The 22,443-nt window shown below is 42.3% G+C and overlaps 1 protein-coding gene across 1 annotated transcript; it reads right to left on the bottom strand.

Annotated features, from left to right (window-relative positions):
- Window positions 1-217: 217 nt before the first annotated feature.
- APELA (apelin receptor early endogenous ligand) lies at window positions 218-2,447 on the bottom strand. The gene is made up of 2 exons (XM_074951100.1): window positions 2,022-2,447; window positions 218-307 (listed from the first exon to the last, which is right to left on the bottom strand). The coding sequence occupies exons 1-2, from the start codon at window positions 2,095-2,097 to the stop codon at window positions 219-221; spliced, it is 165 nt and encodes a 54-aa protein (XP_074807201.1). The 5' UTR covers window positions 2,098-2,447; the 3' UTR covers window position 218.
- Window positions 2,448-22,443: the final 19,996 nt, after the last annotated feature.

Raw genomic sequence — 22,443 nt, 5'->3', positions numbered from 1 at the left:
CCAAATGAAATCATGTTTGTGGTTTGGTTAGTAAAATGCAGCGCAAACGGTTTTGAAATGTAAGCAGAATTTGGAAATGTGCTTATTCTGGACAGCCTGTTCAGCAGTGTTTCCAAAGAAATGTATAGGGAAGCTTTGATAATTACATCCTCCTTGGCGCCTGGATTTATTACCGAACTCTCCTAACTTTAGCAAAGCCAGGTTGGATTTCAGATACCTCAGGGGAAGGGCACTCTGGAGTGGAGAGGCATACATCTCCTGTGGGAGCAGTTGTGTCTGTGCAGCTTTCTGCGCAGGGCCAGGTTAGCTGAAAGGCAGAAGCGGGAATTGAAACCACACCGTTTAAATCGAAAACTTCAACAATCAGACAATTACACTTGTCTATAATACTGAGCACACAGCATGCAAAAGAACCTGCTATCCAGGCGTCACCGCGGGCATTGATGTCCTACACCGACCTATTTGTTTTTGCATTCCCCTCCTCCCGGATTTCTAAGCATTTCTGGCTAATGCTATTGGATATTAAGCAACAAAGCGAACGGAAAGAAAGACAAACATCTTTTCACTGAATCATGCTGCTTCTTCCATACTATTCGTGCTAGTTGTCCTCACAGCCTCCCCCCCCCCCTTTTTTTTTTTTGTTGGTTAAAAAACATCCCTTAAAATTCTAGATTTCTTCCCATTTCAGAAATAGCGTGTCCCCCCACGTGCCATAAACTTGTTGACAAAGCATATTCAAAAATGGCAGTCACCGTTCCGGGAGCAGAAGGTATAGCACCCCAAACATTTTGAGCAGTTTCGTAAAATAAATGCTTTCTGAATCGGGGCCACAGTGCCCTCTACCTTACAGGATGAATCCCTTCCTTATATACTTTGTATATCAAACCCTTGTCTACATGCTCTAATTTCAAGTTAGGGCGCAATCTGGCTCTACAGCGGGCGACTAGCAGTCAGTTTGCGTTGATTTCTGCACCGACGAAGACAGCCATAGGGTCACATTTGAGATGTGCTCCCTCCCCAGTTGATAAAACTTCCCCTGAACCAAAAAGAAGAGTCAGAAATGCAATTAGCAGTGGGGCGCGTTGTTACCTTCTCTGCTCCTGCTGACCCCTTTCTTTAGCCTTAATCAGGAAATAGAGTGAAATGAGTTTATGTTGGTGTGGTTATCACAATTGCCTAACTTAAAGACTATAATGATACTGCTTGGAATTTTGCTTCCATATTTTGTTCATTCAAAAACCTCGGTTACGTTTTCTTTAATAGGTGTGTGGAAGTTTTGAATGGCTGGTTGTTTGAGAGCCGTCTAACAATAATTGTACAGCAAACCGCTTCTTTTTTACTACCGCTTTTTATGATAAATATGATCAAAGCAGTACTTTAAAGTCGTCATAGGAAACATTAAAATTGCGATCAGCGTAGATACCAGATCTGAATGCTAGGTTACCGTCAATGGTAAGGAGTAAACAAAATTGCCTCGCAACGAGTGTAGAACTCTTTCCCTCCCCCCGCCCCCCCCGCATCCAATATTCGCAAAGATGCTACTCCAGACCTTTTTTACGTATTGCTCCGTAAAGTGATTATAGCTGTTGACGTGTCTTAACAGCTTCATTTTGTTTCATCGTGATTTTTATCAGGGCGTAAACTCAGCCTAGTCAAGTCAATCATCAAAGCTAAGTGCTGTGGATGCTACATACCAAGGTACGTTTGATGTAGCTGATGTAACATTCGTCTGATCGTGTCTTCTCAGGAGCAGGCATGGAAATGCAACATCTTTAGATCTGGTTTAAATCTTAATTTCTTTAGACCTTTTGGTAGTTACTCTATATACATGTATATCTTTATTACTATTAATATGTCTCTAGACCCAGGACTTTAAAAATTCTGCAAAACAAATAGCAATGGAAGTACAATAACTAAGAATAAGTGTTTGGAACAAAGTCAAAGCAATAAACTTAAACTGTATAGTCGGTACTCCTATAAAATATACATATTAACATGTAATGTGAGGACACAATTCCTACCTGGCCTCTGTCCATTGATAAGGAGAAGACTCATCATGAGAAAAAATATGATGTAAAGGAGCTGTTGGAATCTCATTTTGCAGTCACACAAAATAGGTGAAATATTTATAATACTTGCAGCAAATAAAAAAATCCTTAAAATGCCTCTGCAGTATCTGTGTCTCTGCTCACATCCTAATGACAAGCTCCAGAATGAACTGCCAGTTGCATTTTCCAGCAAGGTTAATGATCACATAAGACAAGGTTATTGGGTGGTTCTGCACTGTGGTCAGTGCCTCCCTCTTCTCTCTCCCTTTCCCTTCTCTTTTTTGTCACTCCCCCTTATTTTCCATAAGCAAACAATGAAGGGATGAAAAGTCCATGTAAACAGTAGTTTCTGTCAATATATATGGTGCAGGGAGCCCTGAACAATGGAGCAGCTTCACGTTAAATTCAACCCAGTCAGGGAGAAATATGTAAAACAAGGCACGATGTTCCCTCCCTCCATTTGCAACTGTTTAAACTCTGCATTGCCCATGCTTTCTGCATGTTGGTCCCACATGCAGAAAGCAATGGAAATGACAGGAAGTCCCCCCCCCCTTTGTCCCTTCTGAAAGAATGCTGAAGCACAAACTTAAGCTCCCCCAAAGCATTGTAGTCCTTGTTGCTGCCCAATTTTTTTTATCTCTTCTAAACTAGCTGCAAAGTAGTGTCTATTCAAAGTGAAACTGTAAACTGTTAAACCTAATGTGTGGCTTTTGTATCATCAAGTGTTCCTACAAGCTCAGAATATCCTGGAATGAATATATAAGACTTTTGACACTTCTTTTGGTAATATGAATCGGTAGAGCTATGACTTTGTTAAATTATATTAACTGTGCTGCAACAATTTGAATATGGGGAGGAGATTAAAAAGGATTTAGTATTTATAAAACCCACCTAGATATTTATTATGTTCTTTACTCAAATAAGGTGATAAACTACCTTTAACAAAACTGTGCTGAAACAGTGTGATATACAATAAAAACACAGCTATGTAGAGCTCTAGAGAGAAAAGAGAGAGTCCTAAGGACTACCGTGCAAAACCCTTATTGAGGCACATAGTATCTTTGCAAAAAGAAAAGGAGTACTAGTGGCACCTTAGAGACTAACCAATTTATTTGCGCATAAGCTTTCGTGAGCTACAGCTCACTTCATCGGATGCAGTGAGCTATAGCTCACGAAAGCTTATGCTCAAATAAATTGGTTAGTCTCTAAGGTGCCACTAGTACTCCTTTTCTTTTTGCGAATACAGACTAACACGGCTGCTACTCTGAAACCTGATAGTATCTTTGAAATACTGGTATGAGTTAAAATTTGATTAGAGTGATCCTTATTATTTATTCTCAACCTGCTGAATTCCTAGAGTGGAATACAGACTAGTACCATAGAAAATGGAATTATGACCCTTAAGGAAAATATCCTGTAGAATTTATAGAGAGACTTTTCTACAGAAAAGTTTAACCCATTCTATTAAATTTAATAGAGAATTAAATCCCTGTTAAATAATTCTCTAGGATTCTTTAAAAACTGTATTCAATTTCCCTCCTATTCAATTTTATAGAACTTTTCTGTAAGAGAAAGGACATTGTTATGGGATGAGTGATCTGATATGAATACGGGATATGTGTGTGTAAACAATGTAGAATAATAAAAATGTAACTTGCAGCTTGATTCAAATAATTATTTGAAGGTTGAAACTTATTGAGGAAGATGCTAGACTGACAGCACTAGAAAATGAAGTCCTCTGTTGTTGGATAGGTTTCAGAGTAGCCGTGTTAGTCTGTATCCGCAAAAAGAAAAGGAGTACTTGTAGCACCTTAGAGACTAACCAATTTATTTGAGCATAAGCTTTCGTGAGCTACAGCTCACTTCATCGGATGCAGATGAAGTGAGCTGTAGCTCACGAAAGCTTGTGCTCAAATAAATTTGTTAGTCTCTAAGGTGCCACAAGTACTCCTTTTCTTTTTGTTGATGGATAGAATCATAGAGCTGGTGTACTACCAGACATTGTTAACTTCCCCAGATTGCTCTTTAAAAGTTAGGGTATATCTATGCTATGGAAATGATGCCCACTATGGCAGTGCAGTATAGACTCAGCCTACACTGCCAAAAGGAGTTTTTCTGTTGGTATCAGAACACCACCTTCCCCAGTGACAGTAGCTACGCTGATGGAATACTTCTGTTGAAATAGCTGCATTGATACTGGGGGTTAAGTCAGCAATGGTCAGTGGTGTGTTTTTCCCCCCACACCCTGACCAATATATCTGTGTTTTTTAAGTATAGACCAGGCCTTAGAGGTTAGTTCATTCTCTCTGTCCATTCAGTCCTTAACCCTTTAGATTAGACTTCCAATTATTATTATTAATATTAGTGCCTAGAAATCTCAACTGAAATCAGGGCCACTTGTGCTAAATGCTGTATAAATCCCCATTGGTAGATACTCCTTGTCCAAGGGTTTACAATCTAAAAAGACAGAGCTGAATGGGGAACTGATTTGCCCAAGATCACACAGCAAATCAGTGGCAGAACCAGGATTAGAAATCAAATCTTCTAAATCTCAGTCCAGTACTCTATCCACAGGGCCACCTTTTTGGTGGTGTGTATATCTGCTCACTAGGAATTAGAACATTGTGTCTGACTCCTTTTCATACAGGCTCCTAAAGGATAAAGACTTTCAATCAGAACTGACCTGCATTTGACTCAAACCAATAACTTAGAGGTGAAAAGCGCTTAAATTCCAGGGTGATAGGTACTTTGTAAATACTTAAAAAGATAGAGAGACCATTGCCAATTTCCCCAGGCTATGCAGTCCTTTCAGGCTGTAGAACAGAGGTGGGCAAACTACGGCCTATGGCCACATCCAGCCTGCGGGAGCCTCCTGCCCGGCCCCTGAGCTCCTGGCCGGGAGGCTAGTCCCCAGTTCCTCCCCTGCTGTCTCCCCTCCCCTGCAGCCTCAGTTCACTGCGCCGCCGGTGCAATGCTCCGGGCAGTGGGCTGCGAGCTCTCTCCGGGCAGCGCAGCTGCAGAGCTGCGGCCTGACCCAGTGCTCTGTGCTGCACGGTGGCGTGGCTGGCATCAGCCAGGCGGCATGGCTGCCTGTCCTGGTGCTCTGGGCAGCGCGGCTGTAATGCCGTCAGCTGCCAGTGCTCCAGGCTATGCTGTAAGGGGGTAGGGAGTGGGGGGGTTGGATAGAGGCAGGGGAGTTTGGGGTGGTGGTCAGGGGGTGGGATTGTGGATAGGTGTTGGGGAGGTCAGAGGATGGGGAACAGGGCCGTTGAATGAGGGCAGTCAGGAAGGAGGGGGGGTTGGACGGGGCGATGGGCAGGCAGGGGTTCTGGGAGCAGTCAGGGAGAAGGGGTGGTTGGATGGGACAGGGGTTCCAGGAGGGCAGTCAGTAATGAGAGGAGGGGTTGGATGGGGCGGCGGGGGGGATCTGGGGGCGGTAAGGGGACAGGGAGGGGTGGATGTGGGAGGGGTCCGGGGGGGGGCAATCAGGGGACAGGGAACAGGGGAGGTTGGATGGGGCAGGAGTCCCGGGAGGGCCATCAGGGGGCAAGAAGCAGGGGGGATCGGATAGGGGGCAGGGGCCAGGCCACACCTGGCTGTTTGGGGAGGCACAGCCTCCCCTAACTGGCCCTCCACACAATTTCGGAAACCCAATGTGGCCCTCAGGCCAAAAAGGTTGCCTGCCTCTGCTATAGAACCTACAAATATTTTGAGCAGAATTACTTAAAGATACAACTGAAATATTTGAGGCATAAAAATAATATACAGCATTCTAGGCTCAATATTCTTACCTTTTCTGACTGCATTGTTTATTCAGTATACTATCTAAAATTATACAAAAATTAATTTACATGTCTGGTCCACGCCTCTATAATGTGGTTATCATAGCTCTCCGAGGAATTTGTCTTAGATTAGAGAGTTCCTTGACACGCTCCTGCTGTAGAAATTGCTGACAAACCGATAGTTTGAGTTTTGATGTACAATTTTTTTGAAAATTAGATTTATTTCAAATCTACCCTTAATTCTCTTATCATAGCCGGTGCTTGAACTGACTCAAACAAACAAAAACATGATAGTGTATTTCTTCTCCCCATCTTTTTTTCTTTTTTTTTTTTTAATTGGCCCAAAAGAAATGGGAAAGCATTTAAAGGTGCATCGGAGATCTGGACAAGTGTAGGGTATGTTGCTGGCAGATGCTCTGTGCTGTAGGGATTATTCCCTGGATCAATGGATTTCTACCCTCAACCCCTTTAGTTGTTGAGAAGCAAGGAGCAGAGGTTGACTTTGTCATTCATTATCTGTGTTGTTGCTGGTACTCCAGCCCAGGGTTCTCACATGTGAAAAATGGGTGAAGTTATTTGCTCACAATCAATCAGGAAGTAAAAGTGCAGTTAGTGTTAGAATAGTGGAGACTAGAATAGGTAACTTTTTATTTATTTTAAAGAAAAGAACAAGGCCTGTCTCTTACTTCCCTTCTCTGATCTTCCTTTAATATCAATATCATTATAGACAGTGCAGGTTGCAATGCCTAAAGTTAAGGTTGCCTGACTTTTTCCAGTATAAGACCCTGTTTTCAGTTGTTTAAAGTTTTCCCAAACTTAAACCATCTGGCAGAAATTTTTCTATACTTGGCTGTCTGCCTAAGACTGATTTTTTTTTTTTTTGTCACTCCCAAAAAGTTTCAGCTAAAATGGTTCAGCCATTTCTGAGAGCAAGTTTAGAGGAAAATACGTTAATTTGCCTATATTTTAAAAAAATTACAGGCATTTCACTGAAAAGCTCTGGCAACTCATACTTTGGAGCAAGGGCTTAATATTTGGCAGCGGGGGAGGACCACCCTACTGTTAGATAGGTGTCTCCTTTGTAAAGAGCTTTTGAAATCTACTGATGAAAAGTGCTATATAACAGCTAGTTATTTATTATTTTACCATCTCCATGAACATACGCCCACATTTGGCCAAGTTATCAGCCTCTGAAGAAACCTTGTACGCAGTAGAGACTTAGTGTTCAGTGGCTACATTCTCTGAATATTTTTACTGCACTGTGATGACCAGATTGAACATGAACCATCCCTACTGTGCAAGGGTTTCATCTCAGATCTTCAGGGGCTGAGCAGGATGCTGGAACAGGTAGCAAGAAGACTGTTTTCTGTTTTCACTGCTCTCCCTGCTGGCACTCAGAGAATGCTGAAAAGAAGTATGAGGCAGCCTGACATGAATGCAGAGGTATGATGAATGGTGCTGTACATAGGTAGGTGGGTGGGTGGGGAACTCCGAGTAGGAGATGTAGAGTGAGGGGTTGGGAGCAGAAGCCGTGGAGAGGGAGACAATAGAAGCAGAGAAGATAGGAGCAGGGGAACAAAGGTGTGGGGTGGGGGAACAGACAGGAGTTGAGGGGAAAGCAGTAGGGAAGGGATAGAAGTGGAGAGGAAGAGAAGGTGGGCAGGGACTAGGGGAGGATAGGAGTAGGGGGAAACAGGGATACAGTGTGGGAGGATGGACAGGAGTTGGGAGGGGATAATAGTGGGGAAGGGAGGGAAAAGGAGTAGGACCTGAGGAAACAGGGATTAGGAGCAGAAGGGAACTGGGAGAAGGTGGGTGGACAGGGCGAAGGGTCTGTAACCGTTAGAGAACACTCCTATGGTGTTGAACCCAATTCCTGAGTTTCAACATTCCTTTGCTAGCTAGCAAATAGCTGTGAAACCCACTAGCAAAGGGTCTCCTTCCCCTTAAAGGCAGGTCCACATAGAAGATAACCTTCTATTGCTATCAGTTATTCTGTTAGCTCAAGTGATAAAGGACTGTTCTGTGGGGATCAGAATGATTCTACGTGGTGTAATTTAATTTTTATGTTTTTAAACAACTTAGATTTTTAATGTAATTTACTATGTTAAAGAACGTTAAGGTTGCAGTGTCAAGCCTTCAAAACTTGTGCAACCTTAATGCAAACTCCATTGTGTGCAGTGGTGCTGGAACACTTTTAGTAGTGGGGATGCTGAAAGCCATCCCCCCTACCCCTATCTGTCCTCCCCCCTCCGTTCCCCCGAGCTGAGGCTGGGAGCAGGGCTGTGTCTCTGGGAGGGGGAGACCTGGACAGGGGTAATGGGGCCAAGCCTTTGGCCACAGCTGGGGGCGGGTGTTGGGCCAGGAGCGGAGCCCCAGGCAGGGGCTGGCAGCCTGAGCTGGGACCTCACATGTGGGGCTAGGAGCAGAGCCCCCGGCGTGGGCCCAGGCGCTGGGCCCTGGGAGCGGAGGCCTGGGAGCAGGGGGTGGGGCTGGGCACTGGGCCAGCATCTGGGGCTTCAGGAACAGAGCCCCAGGCGCGGAGCCAGGAGTGGGGGCCCTGGGCGCAGGCCCCAGGCACAGGGACAGCATCCGGGGTGTGGGGCCCGTGTCCAGGATCCGAGCCCCAGGTGGGGGGTTGGGGAGTGGAATGTGGGGCACAGAGCCAGTGGCCGGGGCGCAGGGTGGGGAGCAAAGTCCCGGGCATGGAGCCAGCAACTTGGGAGTGGAGCATGAGGCTGGCCCCAGGACCTGAGCTGGGGAGTGGTGTCCCAGGTGCGGGGCCCGTGGTCCCTCATAAAACCTGAGGGTGCTACAACACTCCTACTTCCTGTGCCTATGATTGTGTGTATGTATTATGATATCATTTTAATTACATGATCACATAGTATTTTTTTCCACAATTCATTCAGTGCACAGAACTGAGTGTGCTAGGAAGATGAATCAGGGTTGTGTAAGGAAGAGGCTGTTGTCTGTAGGATCCCTGCTTCATTTGTTGCAGAAGTTGAAGGAGTGTAATGAATGAGGCAGAGAACTGAAGGAAGAAAAGGGATGGCATCCTGGTTAGTTCAATGCATTTCCACTGAATGCATCCAATGAAGTGAGCTGTAGCTCACGAAAGCTTATGCTTAAATAAATTTGTTAGTCTCTAAGGTGCCACAAGTCCTCCTTTTCTTTTTGCATCTGGTTAAGGCAGTCAGATGCCTGGATAATCCCTGCTTTTGCCAAAATTCCTGTGTGATGCCGGGCAAGTCATGTAAATCAAACTTTTGAACAATGACCATTATATGTTCCTTATTTTCTGGTGCCTAACTTAAGCAAACCCCAGGTGTCTCTGCAGAATTGCTGTGCACTCACAACTGCAACTAAGATCAATGGGAGCTCAGTTCTGGACATGTGAGATGCTATAATGCTTCAGTTCCCTATGTGTAAAATGGGAATATCATCGCCTTGCTTCACAGAGGTGTTGAGAAGATACATTCATTAGTGTTTGTAAAGATCCAAGATACTATGTTGAGAGTACCATAATTCTGTTCCAAAGAGTCATGGTACAAATGGAGGTCCATATTTATTTTGTCTCCTTGCCTTCAGATCAGTTGGTCAGTTTACATCAAAACTGATTTTCTAATTCTCAGCCTGGGAAGTGAAAGACTAAAGATTTTGCGATTGGAATTCAGTTAACAATTCTGTTGACGTGGAAGCCAGGCCAGAAGTCACCTCGCTGACCAACAGAAGTATTTGGCTCTATGATGCTAGCAGGCGTGAAAATTGGGGGGGTTAACCAAATATTCAACCAAATAATTAGATCTGATGCTGAGTATTCTCCAGGAGAAGCTCTGAGTAAGGAGGTGCCTCTTTGACATAGCAAGAGGGCATATGAATTGTGCAACAAGGGAACAACAAAAATGCAGTGGGCCTTTCTGTGGATTGCAACAGTCTGTAACACTAAGACCCTCTACAGTGGAATTTTAACTCTAGGGACATAGTCTAGGGTATTTCTTAAAGATGTGGTTTTGAAATAGTTTGGGCCTCATCCACACTGGGGCCCAAACCTCATTAGAAAGCATTTTAGCAAGAACTATCCTTTAACTGAGTTTTTAAGCATGGTCCTAAAATATATTTAAAGCCCAGGGCATATGGGGCCTAAAAGAACCATGTGTAGGAGACTGTGTACTAACATAGGTTGTACTCCTAAGCATTCACTTGACTGATATTCTGGTGTATGCTTTCTTTTGGGGAGGGAAAAAAAATGCACTTTCAGAATTAGGAGGCAGTACAAATTAAGGGCCAGATTCTATATAAAATCTAGATGGCAGAAAAGCCTAGGCAAAGTCTGAAAAGTTGGCTTTGGTTTGTACGTGGCATGGATGGACTACTTAACTGTGATGGTTCTTGCATATGTGTACAAAATTAAACTGATGACCAAATTTAGGGTTGGGAAGTAATTTTCTTTCTGGGCCTTACCAGCAGGAACTCAGAGGTGTACTGGAGGGGATCTCAAAAGGCCTTTGTTAAAAATTCCACCACCAATCTGAAAGGAGAGTTAGGGATATTTCCTACCCTCTGATAGAGTCTCTCTCTCCATCCGGAAGAGAGCGTCATCAAATCATGACTAAATCAACTCTGCCAGAGATGACCTCATAAAAATACTTCTAAAAATTCAGTGGTGTTCTTTGGAGAAGCTCACGTTGCTCCAAATATCAGGTAATTAAAAATATGTCCCTGAAAGGGGCGTGGAATATTGCCCTTCTCTCACACAAAGATCTTTACACAACACCAAATTATACAAGTGGAGCACTGTTCTATCAATATATGCAATGCACATTTCGGGAGCAAAGTATAAATGTTGCAGCAAAATACAGCAAATATTGCCTCCTTCCTTGGTTATAATTATGGAGAGTTTTGTTTGTTTGTTTTTTTACATAAAAATGGGTGATCATCAACTTGAAAATCGCACTTCCATCAGAAATGTTGTACCTACAAGTGCCAACTAAGACTACTTCTACTGCATTTTGAGCTAGCAGTGTGATTCCTAGCTCACGTAGACATACTTGTGCTAGTTCTCATCTGAGCTAGCACACTAAAAATAGTAGTGTAGCCAGGTAGCACAGGAAGCAGCAGTGGTGGCATGGGCGAGCCATCCTGCATACAAACCCACCCGAACCCTGTGGGTATATACTTCTGGCAGCTATCCCATGCTACTGCAGGAATGCGACTATTTTAGTGTGCTAGTTCAGATGAGAGCTATCATGAGTATGTGATCTGGGAATCACACCCCCAGCTTACAGTGTAGATGTAGCTTAAGGTGACTATAACCAAAGAAGATGAGGGGGGAAAAAAATCTCTTCCCTGCTCCCTTTTCTTGTTTTTCTTAGCTTTGTGCATTTGGAAGCATTTTGGATAAAATCAGTTTCACTGCCTGATGGTCAGCTGCACTTCCTGTCCCAACATGAACTAACATCATGACCTCATGCTCAGGTGCTACTCTGGGGAAAATTCATTTTCATAGTGTTCCCCAGGCCCTCAAAGTAACAGCAGTGACAAAGCTGAAACTGAAGATGCAGTAGCAGAGTACCAATTGGGGGGATGACTCAGCAATGGGGTGAAACCTCTGGGTTTCCCATTTCCTTTGGAGCACTGAGAAGATACCAGTGTAAGGAGCAGGCAGGTATAATTTACACATAGTACACTTCCTGCAGTTGTGGATTGTAAGCTCTGTGAAGCAGGGACTGTCTTTTGTTCTGTGGTTGTACAGTGTCTATCACAATGAGGTCCTGGTCCCTGACTAGGGCTTTTGGGCGCTACTGCCGTACAAATAATAAATAGTATTAATACTAAATGAAAGGAAACTCTGGTGAATCACAGTCCTTCCAGTTTCAGAGTAGCAGCCGTGTTAGTCTGTATCCACAAAAAGAAAAGGAGGACTTGTGGCACCTTAGAGACTAACAAATTTATTTGAGCATAAGCTTTCGTGAGCGACAGCTCACTTCATCAGTCCTTCCAGTCTGTCACTTCTTTTGTTTGTTTGTGCAGAACTGATATTTTTATATTTGAATCTAGACAAAATATTTACTAACTGTAAGGGCTCCTATGAAGACATTAGGGTTTCTTAGGTAAATTATGAATGCACCTATCTACTGAGTTGTATTAATGCTTTTTTTCCCCCTTGCCTTTTTTTAAGGAAAAGACACAGATACATTAGGGCCATATTAATTTGTAACGAAGATTCCTGTAAAATTTTCAGAAAATATGTCTTTTAGGTTTTTTTTATTATTAGGTATTTAATTAGGTAATAATACTTAAAACAACAACAAATAAACCCCTAAAGAAAATTTAAAAGCAGACACTCCTCCCTCACCTGCAGAATGACCACTCATCTGTTTCTGCAGTACTCTCTGCTCTCACTGGTTTGGAATCTGAAATCTGCTTCTTAGAAGGCACTAGTCATAATTCTTTTAGCATTTTCAAATTAAACAGACAATTGTTGCTTGACACTAATATATTCCATGAAAAATGCTAAGCTTGTGCAATTCTGGATCTGATCATCCCTCGCTTGTTAACCTTCAAATGTGCAGCCATCCCATGAGACGCACCTTAGGTCTCTGGGCTTGTCTACACCATGCAGCTTTTAGCGACTAGGCTGTGTTGGCACAGCCTTGTCGCTAAACGTCAGCGTGTGTAAACACTCTTTGTCGGTACTTTGCCGACAAAATACTTCCAGCCCCGCAAGCGGCTTTAGCTTTGTCTGCAAGAGAGTGCTCCTGCCCACAAAGCCACGTTCACACTGCCACTTGCATCGGCAAAACTTTTGTCTTTCGCGGGGGAGCTTTTTTAAGTACCTGTGAAAGACAAAAGTTTTGTCGACAACTTCACAGTATAGACATACCCACAGAAGGGAAAGTCTTTAAACAAATTATCATTATACTATAGTGAAATCTGTCTTGAATGATCATCTAAGGGAATGGCAAAAAAAGTTTGCCTTGTCGAGATGATCTTTAATATGGTTACTTAAGGCAGGAAGTTTCTTATTGCAGACTTTAGTTCAACTTTGATTCATATTTCCCAACAAAAAAATCAGTGAATAATTGCAGAGTTTTTTACTCTTACTCCTAGTTTTTAGGGCTGCTTAGAATAAAAATGATTAAATACTTTTACAATGATATGTTGTTCATCTTGAGTATACCTGATGTGTGGCTACAAAGTACCGTAATTATTTTTTAAAATGAATTTATTTACGAAGTTTGAACAGGTTTACAAATCCTTGCCCTGTAAATATAAGAAACAATACAATAATAATTACAACAGTGAGTACAAAATAACTGTTTTTAATAAACCTACTTTAAATCAATTAACTTCTACAGATTTCAGCTACTTTTCTAAATTGCAACTTCCAAGTTCTTAAATGCCATTTTCTATTTAAGACATCCCTCACCCACCTTGTCTCTCTAATATCCTGGAACCAGCGTGGCTACAACAACACTGCATATTTTCAAACTCATCCTTTGTCTCTTCTGGATGTGGTCGGTCATTAGCAGGTACAACTTTCAGTGGGGGAAGAGTTAGGATATTCCTGGTGAATTTCTTGTGTAGACAGGAACAGACTAAAGAGGAGAGTAGTTATCTGAGAGACCATTTCAAATGATTCTCTCGGGTTCTTTGCTTGTTTACAATTCTGATTTTGGAGACCAATTTGGTTTGCAGATTTAATTGAAACCTTTAAGTATTGCTGCAAATTATCATAGGGAATATTTTTGTCATAAAGCAACACTGTAGTAACACATAGACATTTAATTTCCCTACTGAGTCAAGCATGGTGTACTCATATTAATATTTTGACCAAGGACTTTAAGTCTATAAAAGTCTATGCCAGTCAATTTGAAATATTAACCCTTTCAAAATCCTGCAAACAGTTGCCACCTCTGCACCAAGGTGCTGTATGTATTTTACATATGAATCTTCTTCCTGGGTTGTACCAGGAGCATCCTGATGTTTTCCTTTAACCTCTTCCTCCTGACAAAATGTGGATTGAATCTTTGGCTTTATTACTCTCAAATCAACTGCTGAACATCTCTCTTTTTTTTCTGTTTGATTCACTTATTTAGCTGCCATGGGCAAGAAGGTTTTTTTTTTTTTTTTTACAGCTGACACAGCAGGAGAGGAGAAAATTGCAAAGGCAGAAGGGAGGTGTATGATCTTTTTCACTTTGGTGACCTCTCTTCTCACTGAAAAGCAAAAGCTTCTCATTCCTTAAAAAGTATAAAGAAAGGAGGATCCAGGTATAGATCCAAATAAAATAAACATCTAAGAGAGAGGGCACAGGCAAAAACTGCAGTTCTGTGTAGTAAAGCGTTTAATGCCTTAAGAATTACTGAGTTCCTCTTATCCTTTTTTCTGTGTGTATGCATATGCTGCTAAGCTATGACTACACGACACTCTGTTGGCAAATCATATGTCGCTCAGGGGTGTGAATATTCCACCCCCCGAGCAATATAAATTACCCTGACATACGCAATTCTGTGCATGGCACTAGGTCAGCAGGAAAGCTTCTCCCGCTGACTTAGCTTCTGCTGCTCAGAGAGGTGGGTTTGTTATGCCGACGGGAGAGCTCTCTCTTGTTGGCATGGAGCATCTTCACCAGACGTGCTGCAACAGCAGAGCTATATCACTACAGCAGCGCTGCTGCAGCACCGTATGTATAGACGTATCCTTATTATGGAAAGGGACAGTGCCTTAAAGGTAACCTATTAAATATCCTTGTTTAATGAAATGAGTCAGATTGCCCACTTTTAATTTGGATAGTAGCAAAGGCATGGTAACTAGCCTAGTAACAGCTCCCAAGTGGTGCAGGGGTTTTGTTCGCTGGTGTGGATATTTCCTGTTTCTAAATAATTATGGATACAGCCTCACCTTCTGTGTATCCAGTTCAAATGGATTCCAGGTAAATAGTGACCGCAAGATGTTAACATCTGAGACCTTGTCTGTGCTAGACTATTCTGGTTCATTTTGATTTTTCCTTAAAATTGCTTACAGCTCCTAACACTGGAGTTATCTACCAGTGATGGCAAGTGGCTACACTATTGTAGATTGCCCACCAGCAGCTGTCAGTGTTTTAACCTCCAGATTGTCTAGACCCGCTGGGAGCAACAGTGCTGGAGCGGTACTAATAGCAGCAAGGGAAGGAAATCTTGAGGGAAGAGGGGAGTCTCGTGCAGACAGAACCTTACAATCTGCTGAGCCCTCCCGTAAGGTGCTGAGCTCCCTTAAAGCTGATGAGAACTGAGCCAATCAAGACTCTGTAATCAAGCTCCAGGGGCTTTTGGCACTAATGGGTATCCATGTTAGCTGCCGCCATTGAGAGGCAAAAGATTGAATCGGCATGGGCATTGAACTAGATACTGCTAAAATGCCCTAGTGGTGGGCACAGTATAAAAGCATGAATAGAATTGGCTTTCACATATTTTAGGAGTGGTGCCTCCGGAGTTGAGGCATGGCAGGTAAAGGTTTGTTTCTGGAAGGGGAAGGGTGGCGTTTCTACTGCTCCTGCTCCTGCTGTACCTGTTCTATGGATGAAGGGCCCGCTCAAAGACCATTGAAATCGATGGGAGTCTTTCTTTTGACTGCAGAGAAGTTTGTAACTGGCCACAAGAGAGGACTTCAGTCTCCATGCTAGTCAAAGATTATTTTTATGAGAATTACAAAATAAACAACTAAATACAGGGATAAAAATCCAATGCACTGGGGACCATGAGTGTGTGTGGAGGGAGAAAGCAGGAGGGGGGTTACATTAGGTTACACTGCAAAATTTGATTTAGCATTAGGAAATGCAGTTCACGAGACATATTGCATCACATTTTTAGAGAGAGAGTTGAATTTGGCAGTTACCCAGTGGTGTTCTGTTTGGTTTTTGTGGTTAGTAAATACTCTTAGATTGCAGATTTCTAGTAAATAGTCAGCAAATTGTGTGGCCTGAGGCCCTGAGAAATTCTACCTTATAAAGTCCAACTTTTTTTTAAAAAAAGTATATTTTGTAAAGGAGATACAGTTCCTTCCCCTTTCATCTTGTCCACTTTTGTGGCTTCTGCATCTTTTGAGAAATACAAGGATGTTTGCTATTAGTACAAAAGATAACTCTGATGTACACCAGATCTGCAGGCTTTACTACTTTATTTTATTTATTTTCTTTTTTTAAAGAATTCTTCAATTTGGTAGTAAAAGTGTCTGAATAGATGTGTATCCCATTCATACACTGAGTCCTTACTATAATTTTTGGACATGTCTTTATAAAGGAAATGCCCTTTCCGTACAGAAAGGGAAATCATGTTTTCAGCTGAATTTCTTCTTGTTGATTGTTCAGATGAGAAATCTGCATTAACCCTCTCTACATCCCACCAACAATTAAATACTACGCCAGAAATGTTTACAGTTATACAGCCTGAAAGGCTTATACACATTCTCAGCTTCTTTGCACAGTCAAGCATGTAAGTAACTCTTTGCAGGACTGAGACCATAGGTACCTCACAGTGTATTGGCCTGATTTTATCTGATTTTATAGCCTTCAATCATGTGAATAGTCTTTTTACTCACTTATTAATTTAAATAGGACCATTTGCATTCCTGATGCTTGCAGGACTGGGTTTTATATGAGGTTTGCAAGTATAGTGGAGCAAGTATGTCCTAGCAAACAAATTAGTTAAGGAATCCTTCAAATTGATATGCATTAGCGATCAGGGGCTAATTCTACTGATCAGATCACACAGTTCCTTGAATCATTATTCGTCTTTCAAGTGTATTTAATAAATAGCCATTCTGGTTTGTTTTACTCTATGGATTGATCATGCATAGTCTAAATAAAAGCTGCATTGCTCAGTTGTTATTGGTCATATAAGTCAGATAATATTGTTTGTTTTCATTGATTGGGTAAATACACAAACACTTCGACAAACGCTAAAATCCGGTTTGAAATTTGCTTTGCATGAACATTTGTATCAGTAAATTTGGATTGTTCAAATGTTTGGCAAAAAGTTGACACAACGGAGTTCAAAATGATTTCATTTAAAAAAAAAATCAAGCAAATATTCATAAGAAATGTATTTGCATTTTGCCTCAGCTCTAAGTAAGAGCGTATGAATTTCATTTAGTTTAAGCTATGAAATAAGATCACGTTCTTAGAATAATTTTCAAACATAGTAGTATGATTTACAAATACATTGTAATTGAAGTGACTGCCTATATTTGAGGTTGCACAAGCAGTTTCTATCTTTAAGCTCCTGTTTCATTGGATCGTAGCTTTCTGAGACTATTGCCTCTAAAAGAACCACTGTCCTGAATTGGTTTCTACCAAAAGATAAATTAATTTATTTTAAAAAGATAATAAATGGGAGAGAAATAGTGGAGGAAATTTTTTTTCAAAACAAACAAAAAAACAATCTCTCTTGTGACTGCTTTCTGAACAGCTCTATAGTTTATAATTAGGAATTGACAGTTAAAGCCTAGTACAGAAGTAGACCTAATTGAAAAGTGCACTTGAATGTTTGTTTGAAAATTAATTTTGATTTGGCTAAGTTTTGAGCCATACAAAGTTGTGTGCCATGTATAGTATAGTGTGTTGAGTATTTTTTGCACAGTTTTCTGTTGTGAGGGTGTGTGTGTGTGTGTGTGTGTGTGTGTGTTGCTAAGCTTGCAAGGTGTACAGATCGGAGGTGGGGTTGAACAGGTGTAACTGAGGGCATAATTTGGAGACAATGGGGGTTGCATGGGTTAGATAAGAGTGCACTGTAATGGTCTTGGAGCTTTATTAATAAGCCATAGTATATAATTTTCTCAACATACAGTAGATAGAATGGCAGTGCTACGGTATACAGGTGTGAGGGTAAATTTTGGAATGTCTGTACTATGGGGAATCTGTCTTATGAAAAATCAATACTTTTTTTTTTTAAAATCCAAACTCAAGACTGAGGCTTGCTTTTTTAAATCAGCATTTCTTAAATTTTGAGATATCCAATTCACCAAAAATTTTAATGATCAAAAGGATAATCAAATAGTTACTTTGGATTTGTTAGAATTGCAATATCTGGTTGAAATAAATCGTTCAGAATATCGTTACATTGCTGCAACTGTTACACATTAACTAGTGGTGTCATAAGGGCCAGGTAAAGATTTGAACAGAATCAAGTTGAGATCATAATATGCAGAAAGGTTCTGAGTGCCTGTAGTTCCCATTGACTTCACTGTGTACTGCAGGTACTAAGCACCTTCATAGATCTGATCCGGCAACACACTTAAGCCTCTGCGTTACTTTAAAGCAGCGGTTCTCAAATTTCATTGCATTGTGACCCCCTTCTGACAACAAAAATTACTACAAGACCCCAGGAGGGGGGGGGCCGAAAACAGAGAAAATTGTTATACCAATAAATTAAAAACCAGCAGGATCTTATTAAAGGGAAAAAGGCAAAATACCACATTTATTGTGAATACAGAAAGAATCATAGTAAGCAGTTAGTTATAGCTATAACATTCCATTCAATCTCATATTTCTTCACACATTCATTCATATACACACACACACACACACACAGGTTCTGCAAGGTTGTTATCATAGTTACCAGCCTTAGAGTTGCTCATGCCAAGCCACTGGCCAGGTGGCCTGGACATGAGGAGGGAGCAGGGCCTTGTCAGATGCTCATCTGATGCTCCTGGAAGTTGGTTTGCAGAATCAGACCCCAAAGTTCTCACTTTTTTAGAGTCTATTTTTATAGGAATTTCTTCCTATGCCAGTCTATGGGAATTGCTTCATCATGCTGTTGCTGAATCAATCAGCAGATAGCACATTCCTGACGGCTCCGTGCTGCTAGATGTTATCTTGTTCTTTGGTTCTCCCATTCTTGAGGCTGTTGGGTGGATTCCAGTCTGCCCTCCGGGGTCCTCTGGTTATTTCCACTTGACGCCTTCTTCAGCCGATGGACACTGGATTCTTAGGCTGGCACCTCCCTGATCATTCAGTTCTTATCCACACCAAGCATCCATCCACATCCATCCTCTATCTCTATTTTAATCACAGTTGTTAATACAACAAAAGGGCGGGGAGTCTCTGGGTGCTGTGTCTGTTGTTAGAGTATTGCTTTGAGTCTCTCTCTCTGTGAATTGCTTTGAGAACAGACTCTGTCTTAGAATGTACTAACGCAATTAGCAGCTTGCAAGTTTCACATACAGAGGGAGAGAAACAGTACCAAAAACCAAGAGACCTCTTAATTAGTAATACCCTGGAATTTAAACTATGGGGAATCAAACTCATTTGTGATTTTAATACAGAACTTCTTTAATATGATCCAACACAGGTACTAAGCACCTTCATAGATCTGATCCGGCAACACACTTAAGCCTCTGCGTTACTTTAAAGCAGCGGTTCTCAAATTTCATTGCATTGTGACCCCCTTCTGACAACAAAAATTACTACAAGACCCCAGGAGGGGGGGGGCCGAAAACGGAGCCTGCCCGAGCCCCACCGCCCTGGGTGTGGGGGCAGTGGGGCAGAAAGCTGAAGCACTAGGGCTTCTGCCCTGGTTGGGGGGCATGTAATCTGAGCCCTGGACAGTGGGGTTTGGGCTTCAAACTTGCTGGGGCCCAGAGTCAAATCCAGCCATGGTGACCCCATTAAAATGTGGTCGCGACCAGTGTTCCCTCTAATTTTTCCCACCCATGTGCAGAATGAATTTTGTTATGTGCACCAATATGGAGGTGATGTGTGACACATCACCTTCATAGCGGAGCACATAACAAAATTCATGTGGTTGGGGTGGGGCTGAGGGGTTCAGAGCGTGGGAGGAGGCTCAGGGCTGGGGAAGAGGGTTGGAGTGCAAGGGGTATGAGGGCTCTAGCTGGGGCTGCAGGTTCTGGGGTGGGGCCGGGGATGAGGCGTTTGAGGTGCAGGAGAGGGCTCTGGGGCTATGGCGAGGAGAGAAGACTCCCCCCAACTCTATCTCCCCACAGCAGCACCTGGGCTGACGGGGAGGGGCGCCTCATCACGCTGCGGCAGCTCCGGGACTGGGGCTGCAGGATACGTGCCCAGCCCCCGCAGGTCTGGCTGGGGCTGGGTCATGGCCGGGCCTCCCAGGTTCCGGGCCAGGCTGGGCCACCACAGCTGGGTTCAGGCCACACCACCTGGGTTCAGGCTGGTCTGTCCTGGCCGCGGTTGTGTCCAGGCTGTGCTGCACTGCGCCACCCCAGTCGTGGCAGGTCCGGGCCACAGCATAGTTGGGGCTGGGGAGCAGCTCCAGCCACGGCAGGTCTGGACTGTGGCATAGTTGGGGTTGGGGGGGCCGCCCTGGCCGCGGCAGGTTGGGGGCTGGGCTAGGTTGGGGCCGGGGAAGGGATGCCCTTCCCCAGACCATGGCAGGTCCCTGGGCTGGTTCCCTGAGCACCTGCACGGCGCAAAATAGGCTATTGCACGGCCGTGCAGATTACAGGGAACTTAGGTCCCGACCCACTTTAGGATCCCGACCCACAGTTTGAGAACCCCTGCTTTAAAGCATGAACAACCCTATAGGCTTAAAGTTATGCACAGGTCAGAGCTTTGCAAAGTTGAGGTGAGAGAGAACAGAAAAACAGCTATTGGGAAGGTTTCAATGTATGTGAAGAAGCTGTTGAAAACTAAGCATACTAAGTTGTGGCTCACTGATTTGTATTATCAACATTTGATTTACATGATTTCCTCTTAAAACTGTCTTTTGATTTGACTGCCGCATACAATAGCACCATAAACCCATATTTAATGCTATCCGTGTACCCTTGCCTAAAAATTATGCTTTGAGCTGATGCATTCAATGCCATGAAAGTAATGAAATTTTCCCAGTAAACATATTTCTTCTCATGTCAGCTTCTTAATACAAAAACACTCCTGCATTTCAGTCATTATGAAGGGATATTTTGCATTCATCTCACACTGTCTCTGGTAGTTTTGATATAATTTGGATTGACAGCTACTACTGCATTGCAGGTTTCAGAGTAGCAGCCATGTTAGTCTGTATCCGCAAAAAGAAAAGGAGTACTTGTGACACCTTAGAGACTAACAAACGATGAAGTGAGCTGTAGCTCACGAAAGCTTATGCTCAAATAATTTTGTTAGTCTCTAAGGTGCCACAAGTACTCCTTTTCTTACTGCATTGCAGTGGTTGCTAACAGGAAAGCAGGAGGATGTTAAGCAACACCCATAAAAGAAAAGAAATACAATCGTAAATGAGAACTTATAGGAGAAATATCTTCTTCTGGACCACTTATTTGGGGGCTGGAGGAGGAGAGGTGCTGTCTGAAATATTTTTTGAGGGCAGTCTTGGTACTGAGAGTTGAGGATGTCAAAGCCTTAACACTTTGATGCTGGGACACTGACCACCCATGCATTACACAGGACAACATATTTAATGCAAATGGAAGTTACTTAGATATAGTATGCAGACCCTGCACCGGTGAATGGTAAGAGGCCACCAAGAAATACTGAATTTAAAAAAATTATTGAATCCTCCTTCAGAGACTACCAGATACTATTAGGTATCTCACTCTCACTTCTTTAGTCAGCTGGAAGTAATGCCTCTGCTGTAGTGGCCCCTAAGGGGTGATCCTCTCTTGACCCTTTGTATCAATCTCATCTTATCTATTCCAACTTCTAGGGCTTGACATAGAAGTTAGCCTTGAAGGAAGCAAGCTGTATCCAAACTCTGTTTAGCATGCATATAGAACATTGGGAACACAAGGGGTGATTTCTTGATTCCATTGAAGTCAATGGCATAATTCCTGTTGGCTTCATTGGGGCCGGATTTCACCCAAGGTATGTTATAAGTGTGCTAGGGGATATGTTGTGGTTAGTACAGTATATTTCTCTAGTCCAGACAAGCTATTATATTGTAAGCTATTCTGGGCAGGGACTCCACCCTCCTAGGGGTTTGAACAGTGGCAAGCACACTAAGCTCTACTGTAACAGATTATACTAGTGCAGCATAGATGGAATGCTGATCACCTAGAACTAGTCACTAAACTTGTCAATTTAAAAATAAAAGTAATTTCAGTTATTAAGCTCTTGTGCTATCTTTTCTGGGCGGTTTTACAATTATATGTTTTTATTTTTATTTATTCTGTCCCCTGTTGCTGTGTGAAAGACCTGTACAACAGGAGAAATGGACTAAATATGGGTGAGATACCGTAAACACTTAATCCCATTGATTTCAATGTATATTTCTTTACATAAAGTTAAGCATGTGCATAACTGTTTGAGATTTAGGGCCTATATACAAGGGAAACTCTACAGAGAACAGTCACAAACAAAATGGAAAAAAAAATCACTGACTTTTTTTAGTTCAATCCTAGGTATTCATGTAATAATAATGAATGAAGCATTTTCAGACAGAACTGTGATTTTTTTTTAAAGTTATCAGTTTAAGAGCATAGTTTTATTTTTCAGTATTTCTGTGCGGTTTTTTAACATTCTATCCTGAGTTCATGTACAGTACCATGTGTGACAGGTTATGAAACTCTATATAAATAGGTTTATTGTCATCAGGAAAGAAAAAGAAATACATGCAACATATGTGTATTTTTATTTTTACTCTTGGGAAGGTATAATGGGT

The sequence above is a fragment of the Natator depressus genome, chromosome 4, assembly GCF_965152275.1.
Source record: "Natator depressus isolate rNatDep1 chromosome 4, rNatDep2.hap1, whole genome shotgun sequence".
Taxonomy (NCBI): domain Eukaryota; kingdom Metazoa; phylum Chordata; order Testudines; family Cheloniidae; genus Natator; species Natator depressus.
This window is presented reverse-complemented; position numbering and strand designations above follow the sequence as displayed.

Coding starts and splice junctions, on each gene's coding strand:
- APELA (XM_074951100.1), bottom strand. CDS start 2,097: ATGAGATTCCAACAGCTCCTTTACATCATATTTTTTCTCATGATGAGT. Junction 308..2,021: donor TATCAATGGACAGAGGCCAG/GTAGGAATTGTG, acceptor TCTGCCTTTCAG/CTAACCTGGCCCTGCGCAGA.